At 35.9% G+C, this 25,289-nt stretch overlaps 1 protein-coding gene across 1 annotated transcript in view; it reads left to right on the top strand.

Moving 5' to 3' along the window:
* WWP1 (WW domain containing E3 ubiquitin protein ligase 1) overlaps positions 1-25,289 on the top strand; it is a 117,950-nt gene that overhangs the window by 35,983 nt on the left and 56,678 nt on the right. Inside the window, exons 4-8 of the mRNA XM_082601684.1 lie at positions 7,396-7,534; positions 8,186-8,310; positions 17,373-17,510; positions 17,607-17,673; positions 20,910-21,094. Coding sequence (XP_082457810.1) covers positions 7,396-7,534; positions 8,186-8,310; positions 17,373-17,510; positions 17,607-17,673; positions 20,910-21,094 — 654 coding nt within the window. The remainder of the gene's footprint in view (positions 1-7,395; positions 7,535-8,185; positions 8,311-17,372; positions 17,511-17,606; positions 17,674-20,909; positions 21,095-25,289) is intronic.

The following is a 25,289-nucleotide window of genomic DNA, read 5'->3' as shown; positions in this document are numbered from 1 at the left end:
TCACCATATAAAGCATTTATACAGTTCTGGAGTCAAAATTATTAAATTAAGGTATATTTGGAGAAGTCTGGCTACTTTTTTTTTTTTTTTTTTGTGCGGTACATGGGCATCTCACTGTTGTGGCCTCTCCCATTGTGGAGCGCAGGCTCAGTGGCCATGGCTCATGGGCCCAGCCGCTCCGTGGCACGTGGGATCTTCCGGGACGGGGGCACGAACCCGTGTCCCCTGCATCGGCAGGTGGACCCTCAACCACCGTGCCACCAGGGAAGCCCAAGTCTGGCTACTTTATCCCATTCCTCCCCTGTCTCTCCCTTGCCCTTCTGGTAAACATTTTTATTAGTTTTCATTTATCCTTCCATTTCTTCTTTTTGAAAATATAAGAAGATATGCACAGTGTATGTATTCACATCTCTCCTCCCAACCCTCTATTTCTTAGCACCTAGTTTCTGCACTTTGCTTTTCTTCATTTAACAGTAATATCCTGGAGTAATATCCATAGCAGGGTATTCCATACACCTTTTGATCGCTACACAGCACTCTATTGACTAGATATACCAAAATTAATTCAGCTAGCCCCCTATTGGTGGACATTGGGTACCGTCTTTTGTTATTGCAGATAGTGCTATTGCTATAGTAAAGAGCTTCGTGCGAATGTCATTTCTTATTTTTGCTCATGTGTCATTAGGATAGAATCCTAGAATGAGATTGCTGGGTAAGAGAGTAAGCACGTGTAATAATGTCAATCACAGTTGATCCCTGAACTGCAGGGTTTATGGGTGCTGATTCCTGTGCAGTTGAAAATCCGTGTATAACTTTACAGTCAGCCCTCAGTATCCATGGTTGCACACCCGTGGATTCAACCAACCACTGATCGTGTAGTACTGTGGTATGTCCTTATTTTTAAAAAACCTGCGTGTAAATGGATCCATGCAGTTCAAACCCCTGTTGGTCAAAGGCCAACTATGTTGCCAAGTTCCTCTCCATAGAATCTGTACTATTTCTGTGTTCCCACCAGCTGTCTATGAGAATGCCTGTTTTCCTATAGCCTCATCAAGATATGCTGTCAGGCATGTTGACAGTTAGGTCAGAAGTGGTATCGTAAGTGTCATTTTAAATATCATTTCTCTCATTATAAGTGAGGTTGAGCCATGTTTAAGGGATATTTGTATTTAGTTTTCTGTGAACTGAGAACTTACATATTTTGAAGCAATTCCCTGGTGATTCTGATGTGTATTGCACTTAAGAACCAGTTATAAGTGTAACTTCTAATACTTCTGCTTTTGCTCTGCATAAGCTTAGAGCCATATATTTGGTTACAGTGTTGCTTGTGCAGGACCTGTGGCCTACATATCTGAGGTGTGACTTTCTTCCTGTTCTTTACCTAATGTATGAGTACTTAATTGAAGTAGCAAAGACCTGATCTAGCTGATTTGAGCCAAAAGGCAACTTATAGAGAAGCTATCAGGTAGCTAATAGAATCACAGGAAGTCTGGAGAACCAGTTGGAAAATAGATATGGACCAAAGGAATGTAATTAGCCAAGATAGTGCCTCTACAGTATTTATCATTTCGCATATCAATTATTAGTCTCCTTTGAAATACAGTGATGCTCTTGGGAAACCAAACTTGGACCTGTGCTAAATGGCACCAGGTTTTAGTGCCTTGCTTTTCCTCTCTTCTTTTTTCCTTGCCTTTGCCTTTCTTTCATTTTGTTGATCTGGTTTTTTAAATTACAAAACACCTTAAAATCCACAATCTTATTGATCTAACAGTACCTTGTGTAATAAATATGTACTCCAGTTTTACCAAGGAAGGAACTGAGAATCAGATTAAATGCCTTCCATTAGTAATAAGAAACCAACCAAGGTCTTAGGTTGTTGCTCCTTTTATTAGGTAACAGTGACCTCTGTGTTGATTTTTCTTTAATTTTAAAATTATCAGATAGTACCAGAATTAAGGTCCCCTCTGCTTTTGCAGTCTGGCAGGTCATGGTCTGTAAACTGAGACACTCTATTAGCATATATATATATATATATATATATATATATATATATATATATGTGTATATATATATATATATATATATTTTTTTTTTTTTGCCGTACGCGGGCCTCTTACTGCTGTGGCCTCTCCCGTTGCAGAGCACAGGTTCCGGACGCGCAGGCTCAGCAGCCATGGCTCACGGGCCCAGCCGCTCCGCTGCATGTGGGATCTTCCCGGACCGGGGCACGAACCCGTGTCCCCTGCATCGGCAGGCGGACTCTCAACCACTGCGCCCCAGGGAAGCCCTAGCTTATATATTTTTATTCTTATTTCTGTTCTTAACCCATATCTGATTGGCAGCAACAGATAAGAATAAGAATGTTGGTCGTGAAAGCAGGAACACTGTAACAGAAAAAAGCCAGAGCGAAAACTACGTACCATAACATGCTATATAACGTGTACTATAGAGAAGCACTTGTACATAAGAGTTAATAGTACACAGAAGCGTATCATCTTCATTAGTCTAGATTTCAGGCTTTCTACAGGAAAGTGGCAGAAGCAAAGTGTGCAAGATGGATAAGAAGATAAGATTTGAGATTGAAAAACTAATGGGCTGTTATATTCACATTTATAATTTTTTAACTGTAGTGTCTTATAGTACCTTAATAGTTTAATTTTTAAATTAAAAAATGTAATGATACATATTATTTTTGTATGAGTGTTGTGAATTATGGGTTTAACTTTATTCTTTTCAAACGCTTCAGCATTTATGGAATAATCTATCTTTTCCCATTGATTTGAAATACTACCATTATCATGTACTAACATCTTATTTGTTCTTTTGTTTTCACCTCTGCCCTTATAGCACAGTCAGGCTGTTTTATTTTCATTCTACAGTACTTTTAAGAAATACATTGGGGGAGAAATCTGTTATTACTTTGCATTTTAAAATATGCCTTTATTATTCTCTAATTTTCTTTACATTTCATTTGAATTTTAGAGTTTTCTTCCCTTCTCCTCTGTCCCCCTCGCCCCCCAAAAATCCCAATATTAGTGTTTTCATTTAGGTCATTTAAAAATAATGTATTAAAGTGCTCACTTCAGCAGCACATATACTAAGAAAAATTGGAACGATGTAAAGAAGAGTAGCATGGCCCCTGCACAAGGATGACATGCAAATTCGTGAAGTGTTCCATATTTTTAGTTTATCAGTTGTAACAAAGGTACCACTTTGGTAACGGGGAAGGCTGTGCGTATGTGGGAGCAGAGAGTTTATGAAAAATCCCCCTCAATTTTGCTGACAACCTAAACTGCTCAAAAAATAAAGGTTTAAAGTAAAATGAAAAAAAAATAAATTGTATTAAATTGGCGATAATTGAGATCTTTCAGTGTTAAAATTTCCAAATCCAGGGATAATCATGTCATTCCCTTCAAGTTTTTATGTTCATCAGTAAAGTTTTATAGTTATCTTCATGTATGTACATTTCTTACGTTATTACTAGATTTTAAGGGGGTGGTATTATTATGAATGGGGTTGTTACATTAAATTCTCACACATGCACAGAGGACTCTTTTTCTGATAGATTTCCCATATTTATATAACCTTACAATAGAGGATATTCTGGTATAACACCAAAGGAAACTCATGAAATAGGAAAATAAAATCTATCTTATGTATTCCACTAATTAGAATTCTTATTTGAATTAATGAGGCTATCTTTTGGTTATTTAAAATCATAGTGTTCTCGTTATTTATTACATATGGACATTTTTGCCAGCATGTTATGAATTCCTTGTGAGATTAAAAATTAGCTTTTAAAAATTACTTTCCTTACCCTGCCAGCATCTGGTATTATTGAAGACTGTGCCAATTAAAAATATACAATGGATATATTTTGAATATGTCTGCAATTAACTCAGAAGAGTTAATACTATGCAGTAAGTCATAAGAGTTATAGAGTAATAGTCACTGTTGTTGGGTGCTAGGCATTCACTGATAGTAATGGTACTTTGGATTCCTTCATTCACCAATCCTAAGAATCAGGTACTGTTTATTGTTCCCCTGTTTTTCAGATGAGAAAATTTAGGATCAGGGAGGTTAATTGACTTACTTAAAGTCAGACGTCTAGCCAAGTGGCAGAGTTAAAATATGAACCCAGATGTGTCCAACACTTTTTTTTTAAGAGCAGCTTTGGAACCGCAGCAAAATTGAGAGGAAAGTACAGAGGCTTCCAGATATGCCAACCCCCACACATGCATAGCCTCCCCCATTATCAACATCCCTCACCAGAGTGCTACATTCATTACAAGTGATGAACCTACATAGCCACCCTAAGTTCATAGTTTACATTAGGGTGCACACTTGGTGGCGTACACTCTGTGGGTTTGGACAAAAGTCTAATGACATGTATCCATCATTATAGTATTATACGAAGTACTTTCACTGCCCTAAAAATCCTCTGTGCTCCATCTATTCGTCCCTCACCCATGCTTCCCCAGTCCCTAGCAACCGCTGATCTTTATACTGTCTTCATAGTTTTGCCTTTTCCAAAATGTTATATAATTGGAATCATGCAAGATACAGCCTTTTCAGATTGGTTTTTTTCACTTAGTATTATGCATTTAAATTTTCTCCATGTCTCTCCATGACTTGATGGCTTATTTCTTTTTAGCAGTGAATGATATTCCATTGTTTGGATATACCAGTCGTTTATCCATTCACCTACTGAAGAACATCTTGGTTGCTTAGAAGTTTTGGCAGTTATATAAATAAAACTGCTATAAATATCCACGTGGAGGTTTTTGTGTGGACATAAGTTTTCAACTCCTTTGGGTAAATACCAAGGAGTGCAATTATTGGATCATATGGTAAGCCTATGTTTAGTTTTTAAGAAACCGTCAAACTGTCTTCTTAAGTGGCTGAACCATTTTGCATCCCCACCAACGATGAATAAGAGTTCCTGTTGCTCCACATCCTCCCCAGCATTTGGTGTGGTCAGTGTTCCAGATTTTGACCATTCTAATAGGTGTGTAACTGTATCTCATTGTTGTGGTGTGGTCAGTGTTCCAGATTTTGACCATTCTAATAGGTGTGTAACGGTATCTCATTGTTGTTTTAATTTATATTTCCCTGATGACATATGATGTTGAGCTTTTCATATGCTTATCCATATATCTTCTTTGTTGAGGTGTCTGTTAGGGTCTTTGGCCCATGGGGTTGTTTTCTTATTTTAAGAGTTCTTTGTGGTTTTTTGACAGTAGTTCTTTATCAGATATGTCTTTTGCAAATATTTTCTCCCTGTCTGTGGCTTTCGTTTTCACTCTCTTGACATTGTCTTTCATAGCGCAGAAGTTTTGAATTTTAATGAAGTGCACCTTATCGGATATTTCTTTCATGAATCATGCCTTTGGTGTTGTATCTAAAACGGCATCCACTGCCATGCCCGAGGTCATCTAAATTTTCTCCTGCTATCTTCTAGTTTTCTAGTTTTGTGTTTTGCATTTAGGTCTATGATGCATTTTGAGTTAGCTTTTATGAAGGGTATAAGGTCTGTTTAGATTTATTTGTTTGCACGTGCATGTCCGGTTGTTCCAGCACCATTTATTGAAAAGATATCCTGTGCTTTTAACACCATCCAATAGTGCCTTTCCCTTCTTCCCCTTCTTCTAGTGTGTAGATAAGTCCTGCATATACTGAGGAAATGACTTTTATTTGGAATGAAGAACTTTGATTGGGGGATTTCTTGGGAGAGGTCTGTGCCTTCTGTCACTTCAGTGGTGTTGAATTTAATGCAGTTTGGAACAGAGAAGGATGGAAGTGAGTTTTGCCAAGACCCTGATAGTAACACTTCAGACATAACATTGGACACTCTTTGATTGCTTTATGTTGCCAGTACTTAAGTAGAGTATTTCCTTTGAATCTTTTCCTGTTCTTCAAATGTGAATTAAGGACTACTGTATTTCAAATACTCTACTTCTGCTGCAGCGTTTTTCATATCATATTTTGGTGATTTATTTGTGTGACTACTGATTTACATTACTGTTTGCTCACAGTAGAATGGAAGCTTACATCAGCTTGTTTATGTTCATATTCTTAACATGGGGTACACGTATGGCATGGAGGGGGCTTTCTCCTTTCTCATCTCAGACCCACAGTGTTCATAGGTAGTTGATTGTAGATGTGATCTTGATAAGTTCTTATTACTACTTGGTAGTCAGTACTTTGCCCTGCAAGTATGTATTCCCCATTTGAATTAGTAGTTGTAAAAATTATTTAAAAATCAAATGCTTAGCCTAAGTTAAACAAGTCTTCCTCCAAGTCAGGTAAATTCAGTTTAAAATTCACTTTCTGTAAAGGGTTATGATTAACTTCTAGTGACATTTTGATTTTAAAGTTTTTCTTTGAAAAGGCAGATACCTCCTTTTTTTGAAATCAACTTTCTAGGAAAAGCATTTTTTTTAAAATTGCCAAAGTTTATGTAATTTCAGATAGGTAAGTTATGAATTCTACCTGGCAGAGAAGTTGATAGGCAAATTGAATCTGAAGACACTTCCCTTTCTCTTGATGCTTGATGCAGTTCAGTATTAAGTTCAAATGGTTGGCAAGGATGCGGAGAAATCAGAACTCTTATACACTGCTGCTGGGTGTGTAAAATGGTACAGCCACTGTGGAAAATAGCCTGGCAGTTATTCAACAGAGTTACCATATGACCTAGCAATTCCACTCCTAGGTATATGCCAAGAAAATGAAAACATACGTCCACACAAAAACTTGTACATGAATGTTTATAGCAGTATTATACACAGTAGCCAAAAAGTGGAAACAACCCAAATGTCTATATCAACTGCTGAGTGGATAAATACAAAGTGGTGTGCCTATACAGTGGAATATTATTTGTCAATAAAATGAATGAAAATACTGGTACATACTACAACATGGATGAACTTTGAAAGTATGCTAAGTGAAAGAAGCCAGTCACAAAAGACCATTTCATTTATATGAAATGTCCAGAATAGGCAAATCTATAGAGACAGAGTAGGTTACTAGTTGCCTAAGGCTGGTGGGGAGGAGGTGGGATGGAATAGGAGGGTGACTGCTTAATGATATGGGGTTTCTTTTGGGGGTAATGAATATGTTTTAAAATTGCTTGTGGTGATGGTTACACAACTCTGTGAATATATTAAAACTATTGTGCAGTTTAATACTTTTCTAGTACAAAAGTTATGTGAATTATTTCAATAAAACTGTTAAAGTCAAATGGTTCTCAGGCATTAACAGTAGCCCTTTTATATTGTTTCTTCATCCTGCCAGTGAAAATAGTTTGAGTTGCACAAGACGCACAATTCCACTTTTATTGATTTATACTACTTTGTGGCTAAATATATTCCCTAGTGATTATCATGTTTCTGTTAGTTTCTAGTGCCAAACTAAAAAGAAAAAAGAACTGGTTTGGAACAGGAACATATACAGAAGTAGTTGTAGATGGAGAAAGTAAGAAAACAGCAAAATCCAGTAGTTCTTCTAATCCAAAATGGGATGAACAGCTAACTGTGTAAGTATCTGGTATATAAAGAATGCAAAATTTTCAAAAGAGAGTGTGCTTCTTGGAATGTTTTTCTTTTGGTGGTGGTTTTTGGTTTTTTTTTTTTGGTAAGATGACCTCAGAGTAAGGAATGCTATTTTTTAGTGTGACTAGACAATTTTAAGTATGAAAAAAATTTTGGTTTATTTGATTTTATTTAGAAATGAAGCATAGTAGTCCTTGTTTTTGCTTTACAAACTAATGTTTTCCATATAGTGATATTTTTTCTTGTTGTCTTATAAAAATACATAGGGCAGAAAATCATTTGGCATTTCTGAAATATAATGTTATAAATTTGTGTATAGTAAAAGTGTTATAACCAATGCAATCAACTGTCTTAAATCTTTAGGTATTAGTTCGAGTAGAAATTGTGTTATTTTGAAGTCTTAATAAGACTTTTGATGTATTGCTGGTGTTTTGGTTTGTCAATTACAAAAACTTTTAATCTGGGTATTAAAATCCTAATGTACTTGAAAGTAAATATTTGTTTTTATTTATAATTCAGGTAGTTTACTGTTTCATATAATATTTTTTCCTCAAATAAACTGAATTCATGGCTTTTCAAAATTATTGAAGTAAATCGTACTCTCCTGTATATTTGTTATAATTTTACCCTTACAGAAATGTGACCCCACAGACTACATTGGAATTTCGAGTTTGGAGTCATCACACTTTAAAAGCAGATGCTTTATTAGGAAGAGCAACAGTAGATTTGAAGCAAGCTCTGTTAATACACAATAGAAAATGTAAGTTTTTTGTTCTAGTCTTTGTTTCTTTAAAAGTTTATTTTAGACACTTTGAAAATATTCTGAAGTCCAAAAGCAAAAAAAAAAAAAGTTTTGTATTTATAAAGGAGGACTTCATTTATTGCCTATGATTGCTTTTACGTTTATAGCATTATGTGAAATAGGAAATATTTACCCTGGCATTTCTCTATCCAACAAATTTATACAAAATAATCCCAGCCATCCATGAGTATACCCAGTTATCAGTGACCATCAGTGATTTATTATATACATAAAGACTTGAAAAAAATGATCATTATCTGAACCTACTCTACTTTGTTTCTTGGCTAATAACAATTTTGTTTGTACAAAATAAATTCTAACTCATAAATTTTCTTTTTTCATTATCTAACTAGTTCATTTTAGAAAATATGGAGAATATAGAAAATCACAGAGGAATATAAAAATTATCTGTAATTTTTACTATCCAAGGATAACCATTCCCAATAATTTGGTCTCTCATTCATAGATGTACATTTTTTTTTCTTCTTTGTATCTACTAGTTTATCCTCTTCCTTTTTTCATTTAAAAATATAATATGAGCGTTATGTTTCCATCGTATTAAATTTTTCTAGTGTGAGGATTCTTAAAGAAGTTTAAGCTTCAATTATTTGTAAACTCCCTATCATGGTATGCAAAAATTTGGGTATATATACATGTATTTCTGATTCTGAGGAGGGTTCATTGCTTTTATCAAATTCTCAAAATACTGTGTGATCCAAAGAATATTAAAAACTGGACTCCTAGTTTATGATTTAACTAATTTATTATTTGATATTTAGGTTTCTAATAGTTCACTCAAACTAATACTGCTGTAAATCTTTATGTTCATCTTATTTCCTTAGAAATTTTCTTACTCCTAACAGATGTGCTAGGTTAAGGGTTAAAATGCTAATTTTTAAGATAAGTTAATTTTTTTAAAGTTTTTAACAAAAAAAACATTCATGTGTAACTGAAAAATCTGTTTTTGATTTAGTTTTTGGACATAAAGAATTATGAGTCAAGAAAATGTAAACGCCACACTAGTTTTTGTGTACAGTGATTTAAAAAAAAAATCTTCTTTTAAGCACTGAAAGTTTAATTCCCTGCTATGTCATGGCTTTTGGTCATTCAATTCATCTTGGTTATAGAAATAAGTAGTAGGTCTTGTAAGCATACAGTACCTTGCTTGGTCTGATGGTGGCTGGATTTGTACTTTTTTCTGGGCTCTATGACATTATTGGTATAAATATGTCATACCTCAGTTAACCTATGTTATTTCAGAACTGATTATTTGGTTTCAACTATTTATATGCTATTTCTGCTCTGGATTAAGCTTTTGCATGGGACCTCTTTTCTAGTACAAAAGTTATTTCTCATAATCTCACAACCCAGAGATAATGAGTGCTAATATTTTGATGAATTTTTGTCTACATGTGTATGTGTATAATAATCGAGATCATACTCAGTTTCATGTTCTTCTTAGCTCTCAGTGTTATATCATGTGCATTTCTCTGTGTAATTCAGTGGTATTCTTTGAAAGCTAATTTAGTAGTTTCATAATGTTTTATCACAAACTGTAATTTTTAAACCATGTTCCTACTGTTGCCATTTAGATTGTTTCCAAATCTGTTATATTAGACTGTACTGAACCTTCATAACAAAGATTATAATATTTATCTGCCAAAGTAATTTTGTAGGAAGGTTGTAATGTCTATATACTTGGAAATGAAACTCTTATAAATTGTATAAACTTAAAGCTATCTCTCATGATTTAATTGAGCAGAATATGCTCAGAGGAAGAATAAAATTTTATAAACATTCATGCATGTCTGAAGTCAGTGGCTTCAGAAATTGTAGTAGCAGCATCTCATACACCTTAGGCAGTCAGTAATTTTTTTTTTCTTTTTTTGAAAATTGAAAAGTGTATTAGTTTTCCAGGGCTGCCATACCAAAATACCACAGACTGGGTCGCCTAAACCAGGGGTACCCAACCCCTGGGACATGGACCAGTAGCGGTCCGTGGCCTCTTAGGAACCAGGCCTCACACAGCAGGAGGTGAACGGTGGACGAGCGAACAAAGCTTCATCTGCTGCTCCCCATGGCTCGCATTACTGCCTGGACCATACCCCCACCCCCACCCCACCCCCCCAGTCTGTGGAAAAATTGTCTTCCATGAAACTGGTCCCTGGTGCCAAAAAGGTTGGGGACCACTGGCCTAAACAACAGAAATGTACTTTCTCACAGTTCTGGAAGCTAGAAGTCTGAGATCAAGGTGTTGACAGGGTTGGTTTCTTCAGAAGACTCTCTTCTTTGCTTGTAGATAGCCATCTTTGCCTTATATCGTCACATGGTCTTCCCTGTGTGTGTATCCATGTCCAAATTTCCTGTTCTTAAAAGGACACCAGTCATTGGATTAGGGCCACTGTGATGACCTCGTTTTAACTTAATTATCTCTTTAAAGATCATGTTTCCAAACAAAGTCACCTTCTGAGGTACCAGAGGTTAGGACTTAAACATATGATAGACATATAAATGGGATGGGGTTGTGGGGGGGACACAATTCAGCCTATAACAAAAGGGAAGTAAATGAATTTCAAAAATTTAAAGCTGTGATAGAATCATAGTGCTTTAAAGGCAGACTTAAATGCCTGTGGGCATTAATCCCAGTCACTCATTTCATTGATTAAATAAGTTAATCTAAGTGAATTGCTCAAGCAAGAAGTAATTGCAGTTTTGACTAGAGCACAGGTTTTCTTATTCTTAGTTGCTTAATTTTGAATAGAAGTAATGAGAAGTTAACATGGTTCTAGACAACCTGTAGAATTTATAAATGTACTCATAATTGATAAAATCCTTGGTTGTCTTTGATTTAGCCTCTTGGTTTAGCACTTGGACATGTCCCTCTTCAAATTTATGAGGCTAATTTCTTCCTATACTGAGGGCCTTGACGTTTTTTTCTCATAAGTTCATGTTTTTATGTATCCCTTCTCCTGATATATTTGGGGTAAGGGCAGAGGATTAATTCATTTGAATAGGGTTTTTTTTTCTGAATATATTTACTTTCAGCCTTCATGGTATAGTATGAATTGTTACAGTCATCCGTAGCCTTAAAATTCTCAACTAATCCAATATAAAACCATCTGTATTTTCCCAGTAAAAATCCAACTGCAGCTTACTAGGGGAGTTCTTTCACTTCTTCACATTTAAATCCTAGTGAGCCTTCAAGTCCTTAACCTTCATTTGTTTTGCCTAGTTGGATGGCGTCCAAACCCATGCAGTCCTCTGATATATTGTCTCAGAACTTCTGTGGATTTAACCCATCATTTGCACTTCAGCCTTTAGTTAGTTATGTGTTGGGATCACTTGAACACTGTTCTAAATTATGGAAATTATTTCATTGGCTTTGCAGAAATATGTGATTTTTTAGCTCTTTTTCTTTATGTCAGTAGCATTAGATACTGATATATGAGGTATATTTCTTCCTCTCAAACCTACTATTTCTTAAATTGTAAAGGAGAAATCCTTCTGCTGTCAAAGAAAAAGCCAAACACTAGTGGTAAGGACATATTTTAATCAGTAGTATACTTTTGCAATAAGGAAGAGGGTCCAGCTTGATCTGAACTCAGCTTCCGTTTATACGGAGGTAAATGGGCCTTTCAAAGGAAGAATGAGGGAGTAGAAAGAGGGGTTAGCCGAAGCTAAGTGGAGTTAGGGAAGTGAAAAATTACAAGAGTTGATCAGTGTGAATGCAGTTAGGCCAGCTTTCTCTATTATTTAGAATTTTATTCTCCCACAGAGACTAAGACCGACTAAGACCCATCGTTCCTGATGATTACTTTTCAGAGGAATAGCTTTCAGGTCCCTGAGTAGGAGACACATACACATCTTAAAGGGACAGAGGAAGGATCCACCATTATAAGCCATTTTAATAAATGCTTTTAGAAAGGGTGGCCTATCACAGGTGTTGCCTTGATCAAACAGTAAATTCTTTCAAGGCAGGCTAGGGTCTCCTTGAGTTGTTAGAAGTCTTTTAACTTTGGGGAGAGTAGGGTGGATAAAATCTTTTGTGCTGAGAGTTTGCAGTATTTATGGGCCAAGGTTGAGGCCTAGTGGAGAAGGTGGCTCAGAGGAGCCTGAATTGAATTTGGGCCAGGAGAAAATCTTTGTCATCATATTCATGGGTGAACAGTATAAGAGTAGTGTAGCTAATTCCAAGGTTGAAGTGAATACAGAACTTCATTTTATATTTCAATTTTGAAACTGACAGAGCCAATTTAAACATTCCAGAGAGGAGTCAGATAGATGGCTGCCTTTCAAACACTGGAATTACACTGTTTTTTTTTTTTAGTTTTTAGTTTTTTATGGTGTTAGTAGCTTTTGTCAACAAAAGTATTTTGAAATCCATTAAAATCACTTCAAATTGAATTATGTCCAAAATGATTTACAGTGAAAATTATCTCTTTACATTAAATGGTAGGGAAACAGAGCACAGAAATGTGTCATTTATGATAGAAGACAGCGCATAGTCAAATTTAAGTTTATTAAAGCAGTTGCTTTTAGCCTTATTTACTTAGTCAATACTAGTTATTTGCTTAGTTTACTAAGTCTTAAGTTCTCTATTTAAATTTCACTTAGCATCAGCACAAACTAAGATATTTTAAGCCAAGGTTTTGAACAAACAGTTTTTTCGTTACTGGTGATAAATGCAGATAAATGCATTTCTGTTCTTTAGAAAGATTTTTAGGATTGAAATTACTAGGTGAAAGGGAATGAACAGTTTTAAGCCTCTAGCTATGCATAGCTGTCTAGTTGCTTTCCTGAAAAGTTATAATAATTTGTACACAAAATGTAGCATCTGAGAGTGCCCATTTGGAAATATACGCCCCACTAATAGATAAAAAAAAAAAAAAAATGTATATTTTTCTTACCAGAGTGTTTCTTTAACTATTAATAAAGTCAGATGTTTATTGATCATTCATATTTCATCATTTGTGATTGTCATGTTCTTTGTACATTTTTTATTAATTTCTTTTTTTCCTCACTGATTTATAAAGGCTCTTAGTTTTTTCCCCCAATCATTTGCCTCTATATTTGTCCCCAGTTTTGATTTATAGAAGTTTAATATTATTTCAGTCATTAAAGTTTATTCATTTTCCATTGTTATTATTTTCAAAGAATCCTTTCCAGTTCTTATATTTAATAGTTATCTATTTTCTTCCACATTTTTTACTTTATTTTTACTTTAATTTCTTTTATAAATTCTGAAATTTATTTTGTTACATGATAGAAGATGGGAACCTAACACATTGACTCATAGTATGATATAATGGAAAGACTTAGGATTCAGAAGACCTGGTTATTCTTGGGATTGTTACTACAAGCTTTTGTAACCTAATGTACTCGTTCTTTTCTAAAATTCTGTTATAATACATTCCTATATTATATAATGTATATAATACATTCTGTTATAATACATTCCTACCTTCTGCTATTTTGTACATTTGTGTATTCCTCTCCCACATTGAAACAGAGATGGTCTGTGTGACCAATAGAATATGCAGAAGTAATGGTATATGACCTCCAAGACTTGATCAGTGAAGACATTTCAGCTTTTGCCCTGGTCTCTTAGATTACTCACTCTAGGAAGAAAGTCACCGCTGTGAAGACTCTCGACGGGTCTGTAGAGGGGCCCAGGTGGAGAGGAACTGAGGCTTCCTCTCAGCAGTCAATCCCAAATTGTCAGCTCTGTGTACGAGCCACCCTTTAGGCAGATTTTCCCACCCCTACCAAATTCCTGGCCCACAGAAACTGTGAGCAGTATTAAGTGGCTATTGTTATTTTAAGTGACTGAATTTTAGGATAATTTGTTACTTAGCAGTAGATAATACTGTGTACAAGAAAAAAATAGCTTCAGAATGTGACTCTGAGTTAAATCTAATTCTGTAAAATGCCTTGAAAACCAAGGTTTTTGAAGATCTCTTGTTTTCTGTGGGGACAGAAAGAGTGTGTGTTTTTGACAAGTCCGTGATGAAAGAATAAATTGTCTAGTCATATATGTAGCTTCCTAGAAACTCAGGTTCAGACTGTTCTTTTCCCCGATTAAAACTAAGGAAGAATGTCCAGGAGGTAGGAAATAATCAGCTACTGCCTTGTAAGTTTCCTGAGGACGGCTCTATCTTAATAGTTTATTTTAAGTTTTATTAAGCACCTACCTTCTGTCAGATACTGAGGATACATCACTGAATTAGCTGAATAAGATCTCTGCTCTACTGGAGACTTCAGTTTAGTTGGGGAGATGGACCCCGCTGCCCCCCCCCCAATTCTGGTGGTAAGTCCATTGAAGGAAATAAGTGGAGTAATGGTAGGGAGGAGGTCTACTTTAGGCTGGTCAGGGTTTATCCTGCTTTCCCAGAGTGCACTATCTGCCACACACTAGGCAATCACATATTGAATGGATGTCTGAGTTGGCTTGTTTATACCGTAATAGAGTAATACCCTCATATTCCAGCCCCTCCCAACACGCACGTAGAGAGAATTATTTATTTAATTATTATTTAATTATTGTTTATAGTCCTCCCAATTTTATGACTCAGAAATGTTATATCCCAGTCTTCCATATTATAATTGTGAAAGGCTAGATGTTGTGAACAGCTTCCCACTGCAGAACAGTTAGGTCCTGGATAGGACGAGTTTCTGTGGCATTGATGAGTTTTGCAAAGAGGCAGGGGTGGTCTCCAAGGGCCCCCTTCTTCCGAAAAAAAAAAAAAAAAAGACAAAACCGTATGAACTAGAGTTAGATTAGTGGATGATGCTGATAGCACTTTTGGTTGACAGCCAGCTAGGGGAGCTGAGCTTAGACTCCTGTAGTCTTGACTCTTGGGGTGCCCTCACACCACTGAAAGAATAAGAAACTGACCCCGCCTGTACTAAAGCCCAAAGATTACCCTTAGATTAATATCAGAAAATGAACTCACCATCAAAGATTACAAATTGTAAGAAGCCACCCATAAGCAGAGGTTGGCAAACATTTTCTGTAAAGGACCAGATGGTAAATATTTAGGCTTTGCAGGTCCTATAATCTCTGTTGCATCTATTCGGCTCTTCCATTGTAGTTGGAAAGCAGCCATAGAAAATATGTACATGAATGAGCATGGCTGTGTTCAAATAAAACCTTATTTACAAAAACAGGTAATGGGCCAGATTTGGCCTATGGTCTATAGTTTGCTGGCCCCTGAATTCATTGATATCCAAAGAAGGATGATAAAGAGGAGGTCATGCTTTCATCAAAGTGAAATGCATGACACCAAAGACAAAAAAAAAAAAGCAGCTATGGAGAAAAACAGGTGATTTGCAAAGATTTGTAAATCAGGCTTACATAATTAGCAGTAATAGGATAAGATGGTGGAAAAATATCTTCAAAGAGTTGAGAGATCATTATCAATACAAAGTTTGCATGTCCAGCAAATCTTTCAGGATGAGACTCCAAACATTTACAGATTTAAAAAAAAATGAGAGCATTTACCACCAAGAGACCTACTTTAAAGTGATTTTGAAAGGCTATTCTTTTTTTTTTTAAATTTTTATTAGAGTATGGTTGATCTACAATGTAGTGTTAGTTTCAGGTGTACTAAAAAAGAGTGAATACATATATCCACTCTTTTTTAGATTCTTTTCCCATATAGGCCATTCTTTAAGAATCTACTCAAAGCCTATTGAGTAAAAGGCTATTCTTTAAGAATCTACTCAAATAGCTAAATATTTTAGGAACGAGAGCTAAACCTCCAAATTCCAGATACTTTAAATAGAGAAAGGTGACAAAAATGAAATAGAGTGAAATAGAATGTTGGTCAATATAGTTTTCTTCAGACATAGATTATTAGAATCTAGATAAAACTGAAATTCATGCTTTTGTAGGGTTGGGTTTTTTTTTTGGTACTTTAATATTTCCTCTAGTTTCTCTGTTTTTATTAATGTTGATTTTGTGATGTGGAGTGGAAATGAGGTTTATGGTGGTGAAAATGGTTGGGGTAGGTCTTCTACAAGGTTTTCTTTATTACATGGTTCTTAAATTTTTTGCAAAGAATTCCTGTCTAATGGTTAGTTGTTATAGGTTTTTTTTTTTTGGTCTTGTATTTTCTGTACTTGGGTAATTAGTCAGTATGTTTGTGCTAGACATTTGGTAAATAGAAAAAAAACCCCAACAAATTTGTTAAATATAGGAGGGACCAAAGTCAAGGACATAATCTAAGAAGAAAAATGTTTCATGATTTCAGAAGTGAAGATCAGATTGAAGTAACTGGCCTCATTCTGGATAATAATGGGATCACTAATACTTTTGATGTGTATTCTGTGGGATAGGAGAAGTTGAAGCAAAATGACTTTGAGTTTAAGTAAGAATTAGATATCCTAATAATAGGAAGAAATATTTGGCCTTATATGAAAAAGAAATAATAAACTATTACCATTTATTGAGCGCTTACTGTGTGTCAGATGTGGTGCTAAGAACTTTCTCTGTGGCTTTGCATTTGGACCTTATGACAGTTCCTTTAGTTTGATGATTCTATTATCTCCATTTTGTAATGAGGAAACTGAGGCTTTAAGTAGCTTGACTACTTACTCAAATACAGCTAGAAGTTCCTGAGCTGGGATTAAGAACCAAACCCCCTGACTCTCCTGCAGAAATTTTGCCTTAACCACAAGTCTTATGTGGTACCTTGGGCCAAAGAGCAAGTTTAGGCAATTGCTGAGCTTATCATCTAGATATATTTGTATATTCTCAGAGGTTTATACTGTACAAAGGGGCAACTAAAGATGATATTGAAAGTATGTGGTAGAGGGAAAGGAGTTATTCAACTAGGTGAGAAAGGAAGTGATGCTGGTGTAGTATAGAAGGACCTATAGATAAAAACACATATAATTCCTTCCACATGTAGCCGTCAAGCACTGAATTAGAGTAATTCTTGATATGTAGTTTTGATTTCTAAAACATTTTTATATATAACAAAAGTGTTTAAATTAGGTTTGGTTTTTTTTTCCCCTAGTGGAAAGAGTGAAAGAACAATTAAAACTTTCCTTGGATACCAAGAATGGTGTTGTGCAAACTGGTGAATTAACAGTTGTGCTTGATGGACTGGTGATTGAACAAGAAAATAGGACAAACTGCAGCTCATCTCCAACCAGTAAGCTAATAACTTCATGTGTTTCAAAATTTGAAGGAAAAAAAAAACCAGCAAGAAGTCTATAAAAACCTAGTGTCTTTCTTTTTTGTCATTCAGTGGAAATACAGCAAAATGGTGATGCCTTACATGAAAATGGAGACCCTTCGGCAAGGCCAACCACCAGGTAGAATGTTTTATTTTAGTATTTGTGACAAAGTAATTAACATTTCCCACATATGAAGTTTTTAACCTTAGTTTAGAGTTTGCCGTAGAATTTAAAAGCTTATATCTAAGCATGTCATTTGGTTGAATTCTTATCAAAGTAGTTTTTAGAAAGATAACTGCTTTAATGAGATAACACACATATCATAAGAATAACGTGTATATTTCAGTGGTTTTTAGGTTAACAGAGTTGGGTAACCATCACTGCTGTCTAATTTCAGAACATTCTTACCATCTTCAAAAAGAAACTGTACACGTGAACATTCTCTCTCCATCCCTCTTTCCTCCCAGCTCCTGGCAGCCACTAATCTTCTGTCTCAGTGGATTTGCCTGTTCTGGCCATTTCTTGTAAATGGTATCATATAATATATGATCTTCTGTCACTGGCTTCTTTTACTTAGCATAAGGTTGATCCATGTTGTAGCAAGTGTCAGAACTTCATTTTTTTTTATTGGAAATGGCTTTTAAAACTCTGTATTTAGGCATATTTTATCAGTAAATAGAGTCAAATAATGTGGGAAAATGGTTATCTTATTGCTGTCTGAATTGACAGCTTCCTGTAATCACTAGAAGTTAGATGGTGCACAGATTGCGGTCTCCCCTCAGAGATCATCCTGCCATCTCTCTGATTCCCATACGTTCACATTTGATGACAGTTAATAGAGACTTCCTGTTTGAAATAATTTGTATTAGAATAAAAGCATGTAATAGCTCAAATATAGTGGAATGAACACCTGAAAATATGAAAATATATTGCTGTGAAATTGACTTGTTGCATTTGAAAAAGCATGCCGGTATATGACGAAGTGTGACTTTCATTAATCTACAGTTACTAATATTACTCCTAAATTGCCATTAAATGACTTTCATAGAACACTTGAACAGATCAGTATGTCTTCTCAATATATATTTGGCTTAAATTTATTTAGTACCCGCATTATAATTTACACTGAGAAAATTCAGGACTGAAAGGGTACAACAGGTAGATTAAAATGCATTAGCGTGTGTGCATGTATATATATGTACATATATATATCTGTTCTTGATAATTTTTGAAATACAATTTTAGATGGGTAAAGGAGCTTGAATCACTACCAGCCTAAAACCTAATATTATTTATTGTATAGTAACACATTTTGAATCAAAGATTAGTTCTACAAGCACCAGGAGAACTTGAGTTGGATTCTTTTACTTGGACTGCCAGATCACTGATCCTTGCTGGGTGGCTTGGGAGGGTTGTACAAATCAGAATCACTTGGGAAATTTTTCAAAACTTCACCTGCCTGAAGTTCCTCAACACATCTCATTTCAAATATATAGGTGACAAGGGAAAGTATCGTTTATCGTCCAGATACTTACTGAGTGCCTGTTTGGTGCCAGACACTAGTCCAGGCACTAAGGATACAGTCCTGTTCCTGTGAATTTCCTACTGGTGGGATAGAGGCAGTTAGTAAACAGGTGAAGAAATAAATTAGCTAATCGGAGACAGCGATACGAACTATGAAGTCATGGAAACACAGGACAGGGTGACAGGAATGTAAAGGAACCTGTTTTAAAGAGAAATGTTAGGGGATCATCTCTGAGGAAGTGCCATTCGAGCTAAAATTAAAAGGCCAAAAAGGTACCATCCATGGAGAGATTTCAGGGAAGAGCATTCCAGACAGAGGAAATAACAAGTGAAAAGACCCTATTTCTAGTTAATTTACTCTTATAACTCTAGAATATATTTAACCTTTGATAATCTTCTAAGTCATTATAATTTTACTCCCTGTATCTAATAATTTATAATAAACATTTGAAGACTTTTCTGCATGATTTTCATATAAAATTAATTTACTAGTATATCTGCTGCAAGGTGGGCAAGGAAGAACTTGGAGAGAAATAGATCAGAGACATAGATGGGGTGGGACAACTGAGATGTGATCTGATTTATATTTTTTTTAAAAATTAAGGCTGCTCTCTGGAGAAGAGATACAGGGTGACCTGTGTATATGGAAAAGCTCTCTTGGTCACTTACATGGTATCGCCTAACTCCCTGCCAAAATGTTTGATTTTGTAGTTGTAGATTTATTTATTTGCAGTAATGAATACACTGTAAATTCTTCTAACTCTGGGATATAATATTTAGCTTTTTCTGATCATCATGTACTCGTTATTTTAGTGCTGGTATATAATAACTTGTGATGAATTTTTAAAGAATTTTTTGGTCTTTCAGTATTCAATAAAGTTCCAATAAACAGTTTGGAATTGGTTTTTATAAGTTTCATGATCTTTTTGAAAATACTTTCAGAGCATTTTAAAATAAATATTAATATTCTTAAGACTATTTAAGTCTATTTAAGACTATTTAAAAATGTACAAATTGAACATTGGTTTGAGGGACTGAATTCATTTTGACTTAGTATATTTGTATATCTCAATATATTGATACATTTGTCTGACAGTGTGGATGCACTTAGAACTGAAAGTAATTTAAACTTTAATATAGCAAAGTATGTAATAAAATGTAAAAAATAATCTGTTAAAAAAGTAATCAGGGGCTTCCCTGGTGGCGCAGTGGTTGAGAGTCCGCCTGCCAATGCAGGGGACACGGGTTCGTGCCCCAGTCCGGAAAGATCCCACATACCGCGGAGCAGCTGGTCCCGTGAGCCGTGGCCGCTGAGCCTGCGCGTCCGGAGGGAGCCTGTGCTCCACAACGGGAGAGGCCACAGCAGTGAGAGGCCTGTGCACTGCAAAAAAAAAAAAAAAAAAAAAGTAATCAGGGTATCTTTTGTTCGTTACTCTTTATACCTATCATTTTGCTTCAATGTTAAGAACTTGGTAAATATTTCTTATGAAACTTCTGATGAAAAGTTATTTAATTGTGGACTTCCCTGGTGGCACAGTGGTTGGGAGTCTGCCTGCCAATGCAGGGGACACAGGTTTGAGCTCTGGTCCAGGAAGATCCCACGTGCCGCAGAGCAACTAAGCCCGTGTGCCACAACTACTGAAGCCTGTGTGCCTAGAGCCCGTGCTCCGCAACAAGAGAAGCCACCTGAATGAGGAGCCCGTGCACTGCAATGAGGAGTAACCCCCGCTTGCCGCAACTAGAGAAAGCCCACACGCAGCAATGAAAACCCAACGTGGCCAAAAATAAATAAGTTATTTAATTGTACTTAATTCATTGAAGTAAGGCTTTTTTCTTTTTTTTTTTAAAAGGTTGGCTGCTGAAGGTACTAATGGAATAGATAATCACGTACCTACAAACACTGTAGTACAAAACTCATGCTGTTCATATGTAGTTAATGGAGACAACACACCTTCATCTCCATCTCAGGTTGCTGCCAGACCCCAAAACACACCAGCTCCAAAACCACTCACATCTGAGCCTGCCAATGACACTGGTAAGCATGGCTGCTTATGACACATTGTTTAAATGAAAACTAAATTAAATTTTATGTATCTATACCTGTACTTTTCTTATCGTACAATCTTTCTTAATCTTCAGTTTTATAAAAGGAACGTGAAGATTGCAATACCTGAAATTTTTTCTAGTAATTTGAATTTTTCTAGATTATTTAGGAAGGTATTCCAAAAATGTATTAGTTTAGAAATAACCACACATTTCACTAAGCAAGTACTTACTTGATAGCTAGATTCTTAGGCTGTATGCTACAAAAAATACTATTTAATTCATAATATAGAATATATTTCTAAAAGAACTTGAGGGAATTCATTGATTTGTTAGTAATGAATGGTTCCTTTAACCTGTCTTTTACCATACAAATATTTACTTCTTGGCACGTAACTTAGTAGTAAAATGTACTGTGAACTGATGTAACTCTCCAAAAGTTTTATATTTTCTAAGAGTAAATGTTATTCTATTACAGAAGGACTGCCTAAGGAAGATTGTTTTTTATAATCTTGTCTTTCAATGGATTCAGCTGTAATATTCATAAATCATTTTTTGTTTGATCTTTATAAATTAACTCAGATGAATTTCTTGAAACTCAAATCTTAGGACTTGCTTCAGATTACTACTAGCATATGCCTTGGGGCTAGAGTTGGAATCCTATTCTTTTTTTTTTTTTTTTTTGCTGTTCGCGGACCTCTCACTGTTGTGGCCTCTCCTGCTGTGGAGCACAGGCTCCGGACACACAGGCTCAGCGGCCATGGCTCACAGGCCTAGCTGCTCCGCGGCATGTGGGATCTTCCCGGACCAGGGCACGAACCCGTGTCCCCTGCATCGGCAGGCGGACTCTCAACCACTGCGCCACCAGGGAAGCCCTGGAATCCTATTCTTTTCATTCCAGAGCCTATATTCTTTCCTTCATCTGTTTATGGGAAAGTATTAAAAAGTAGAAACATGTAAGGAAGTAATTTAGTAATTAAATGAAAATAGATGGGTTTATAGATAAGACTATTGTATATTTATACCCAAGATTGGGGGGATATTTACCATGCATTTTGTAAGTTTTTTGTAAACGTGGGAACTGACATGAATGGTTTTTTGAAAATTTAATTTGTTTATTAATGCTGCCCTTTTTAAAAAAAAGATAGACTTAAAGATCCTAAGTACCCACAATAAGTAGACTTATTAGTCATTAATTTAAGATGTCTGGAAAATGCAGAGAAGATAAACACAGGTAACCAGGGTGAAATTAGTGAGCATAATGCATTTATTTTCTGATTCTGGTATCCTTTCTAGTAAGAACATTTGCCTCAGATTTATTAGCAAAAGGGAAAAGGAAACATTTTAGATTATTCAGGATTGTCTCTAAATTAAGAACAGACCAGTTAAAATAGCTCCTATTGGGAATTTCCTGGCGGTCCAGTGGTTAGGATTCAGCACTCTCACTGCCGGGGCCCTATTTGATCTCTGGTTGGGGAACTAAGATCCCACAAGCCTCGGGGCCAAGAAAAACCAAAAAGCAAACAAAAAAAAACAACTCCTATTCCTGATATTCCATCTTTTATGAATCTATATGAAAAGGTACCATAATGTGACCAACATCCTCACTAATTCCAAGAGAGTAAATACAATAGTGAGTTTCCTAGAACTCTGACTTATATTATCTCTCCTAAATTAAATTTACAGTTTTAAAAAATAGTCTGGGAAAAGTACCTATGGGAAGGACAAATAATTTATTTTTTTTAAATATCACACATAGAAAAATGGCTTATCTGAGTACCAGAGTTCTTAACAATGAAACATAAGTCCAGTGCTTTTGGCCTGTGGATTTTTAGGTTATCAAATAATTACCCGTATTTACCCATACCAAAAACCACACACACACACACAAAAACTAGTTATCTACCCATAAATAAATTTACATTATAAGCATTGTAGCTTCCTTGAGAACACTCCAAAGAGTTGTAAAAAATAAAAATAATACCCTTATGTGACCAGGCTTGATTTGTTATATGGGATTATCATTGGATTCAGAATGGTACATCCAATTCCATTATTTCTGGAAGTAATTAGATAGCAGTGCCAATTCTTGATTAAGTCTACTCTTTATTCATGAGAAGTATAAGAATGTTGAATGCTCATTTCAGAAAGGCTTATGCAACCATTCTGTTTCGTTCTCGTCATCACCTTCCATTTAAAGTATATGGAATTTGGGGATTTATCTCTTCTTTCTAAAATATTTAGCTGCTAGAGTAGATTGGCCAAAGTATCCATTGACCACTACATAGTTGCATGTTTCAGCTTTCAGGCTTATTCAGATGTTGATGCAAAAGAGAGAAGGACTTACTGAGTTCTCCCTCATTGTAGAATCTCTTATTTATATTCTACAGCTTGTTAAATACTTTATAGACTGTTTCTGTTGGGAACAGATTCACTTTTCACATTCTTCTGTTATTTAGCCTTGCCTGAAATTTCAAGGTGAAAGTAAAACACACACATGGGTGACTAGAAATGAAGGCTCCATTGTAAATAATTCCCAAGACATTCACAGTAATTGCAAGGAAACCCAAGACAATCAGAATAACAGCTAATATTTGTGCTACTACATGTTGTAAACTCTATATGTTCATTGACTGATTTAACTCTCACAGTAACTCTTCAGAATAAGTACTAGTATTTTTCTTGTGAAGGAACTGAGGGATCCCAGCTAGTAGAGGAGCTGTAATTGGCATCCACCTCTTTGGCTCTCACCTCTCTGCTTTCCTGTTCATTTAGATGTGTGTGATTTTTATAGTGTCTCATAGTTACGATGCTCATCTTTTATACCATGATAAGCTTCAAATAATATTCCCCCAGTCACCTTAGTGATTGTGTTTGCATGTTCTTTTTGTTGTTGGTGACATCTGACCAAACAATCCAACTGTCATCATTCCATTGGCTGGTTTACAAAGGCTTCTGGAACCTACTCTGTTGGTAGCAGTCACTTAACCAATGTCATCTGTATGATCTGTCATCCCTTAGTAGGATGATGAATTCAGGTATCTTTTCAAGGGGTAGTCTGCTTTAAGGTGTTGGTGTAAAAATAGGGTTTTTTTTCTAATCAGGAACTTTAAAAATCAGTTTTCACTATTGGAGTGCTGGTGGGGTGGAAGTGTGCGTATTCTGTGTATAACACATTACATGTTTTTAATCCATTACTTGTGATCCCAAAATCCTAAAATCTTTTTTTTTTTTTTTTTTTTTTTGGCTGTTTTGGGTTTTTGTTGCTCTGCGCGGGCTTTCTCTAGTTGTGGCGAGTGGGGGCTACTCTGTTGCAGAGCGCAGGCTTCTCATTGCAGTGGCTTCTCTTGTTGCAGAGCACAGGCTCTAGGTGCACAAGCTTCAGTAGTTGTAGCATGCAGGCTCAGTAGCTGTGGCACACGGGCTCTAGAGCGCAGGCTCAGTAGTTGTGGCACACGGGCTCTAGAGCGCAGGCTCAGTAGTTGTGGTGCGTGGGCTTAGTTGCTCCGCGGCCTGTGGGATCTTCCTGGATCGGGGATCGAACCTGTGTCCCCTGCGTTGGCAGGTGGATTCTTAACCACTTCACCACCAGGGAAGACCCCCAAAATCCTAAAATTTTTAAAACCAAAAGTTTTTTTGGTAAACTCATTTGATGGCAAAATGACTGGGACTGACTTGAGGGTTTTTATAATTTTTTGTGCTTAGTCTGAGTATCCTTTTGTTTTGCTACAGAAGTCATACTGTGTTTAATTAGTGTGTAGGCCCCAATCTGAGTTGGTATTAGTCTAATAGACAATATATGTGCCATACTATCTTTCTGAATTCTGAAGTTATGAATTCTGGAAGTCACTTGGTCCCAAGAGTTTCAGATAAGGGATTGTGAGCCTGCAGCTGAATACAAATGATTTCTTTTCACCAAAGACAGTACTGTACATGAGGACTTTTGGAGGGGAAGGCATTTTCCCCTCACCACCAATCTGTTCTTTTGAGTCTTAAGAGGATCCATTTGATCAGCTTAGTTGGTACATATTGGTAGTTATTCTAAGCCCAAATGGGAGGCAGTCATGACTGAAGAGATTAGATTTGGCCTCTAACAGGACTGGGTTCCAGTCCCAGCTCTGCCACTTAATGCTTTAGCCATGTGACCTTGGACAAATTTAATATCCTGAAAATGTAGGTTCTCCATT

This window comes from Mesoplodon mirus, assembly GCF_964341445.2.
Source record: "Mesoplodon mirus genome assembly, chromosome: 16".
Taxonomy (NCBI): domain Eukaryota; kingdom Metazoa; phylum Chordata; class Mammalia; order Artiodactyla; family Ziphiidae; genus Mesoplodon; species Mesoplodon mirus.
Note: the sequence above shows the minus strand (reverse complement) of the source record. Positions and strands in the feature narration are given on the sequence as shown.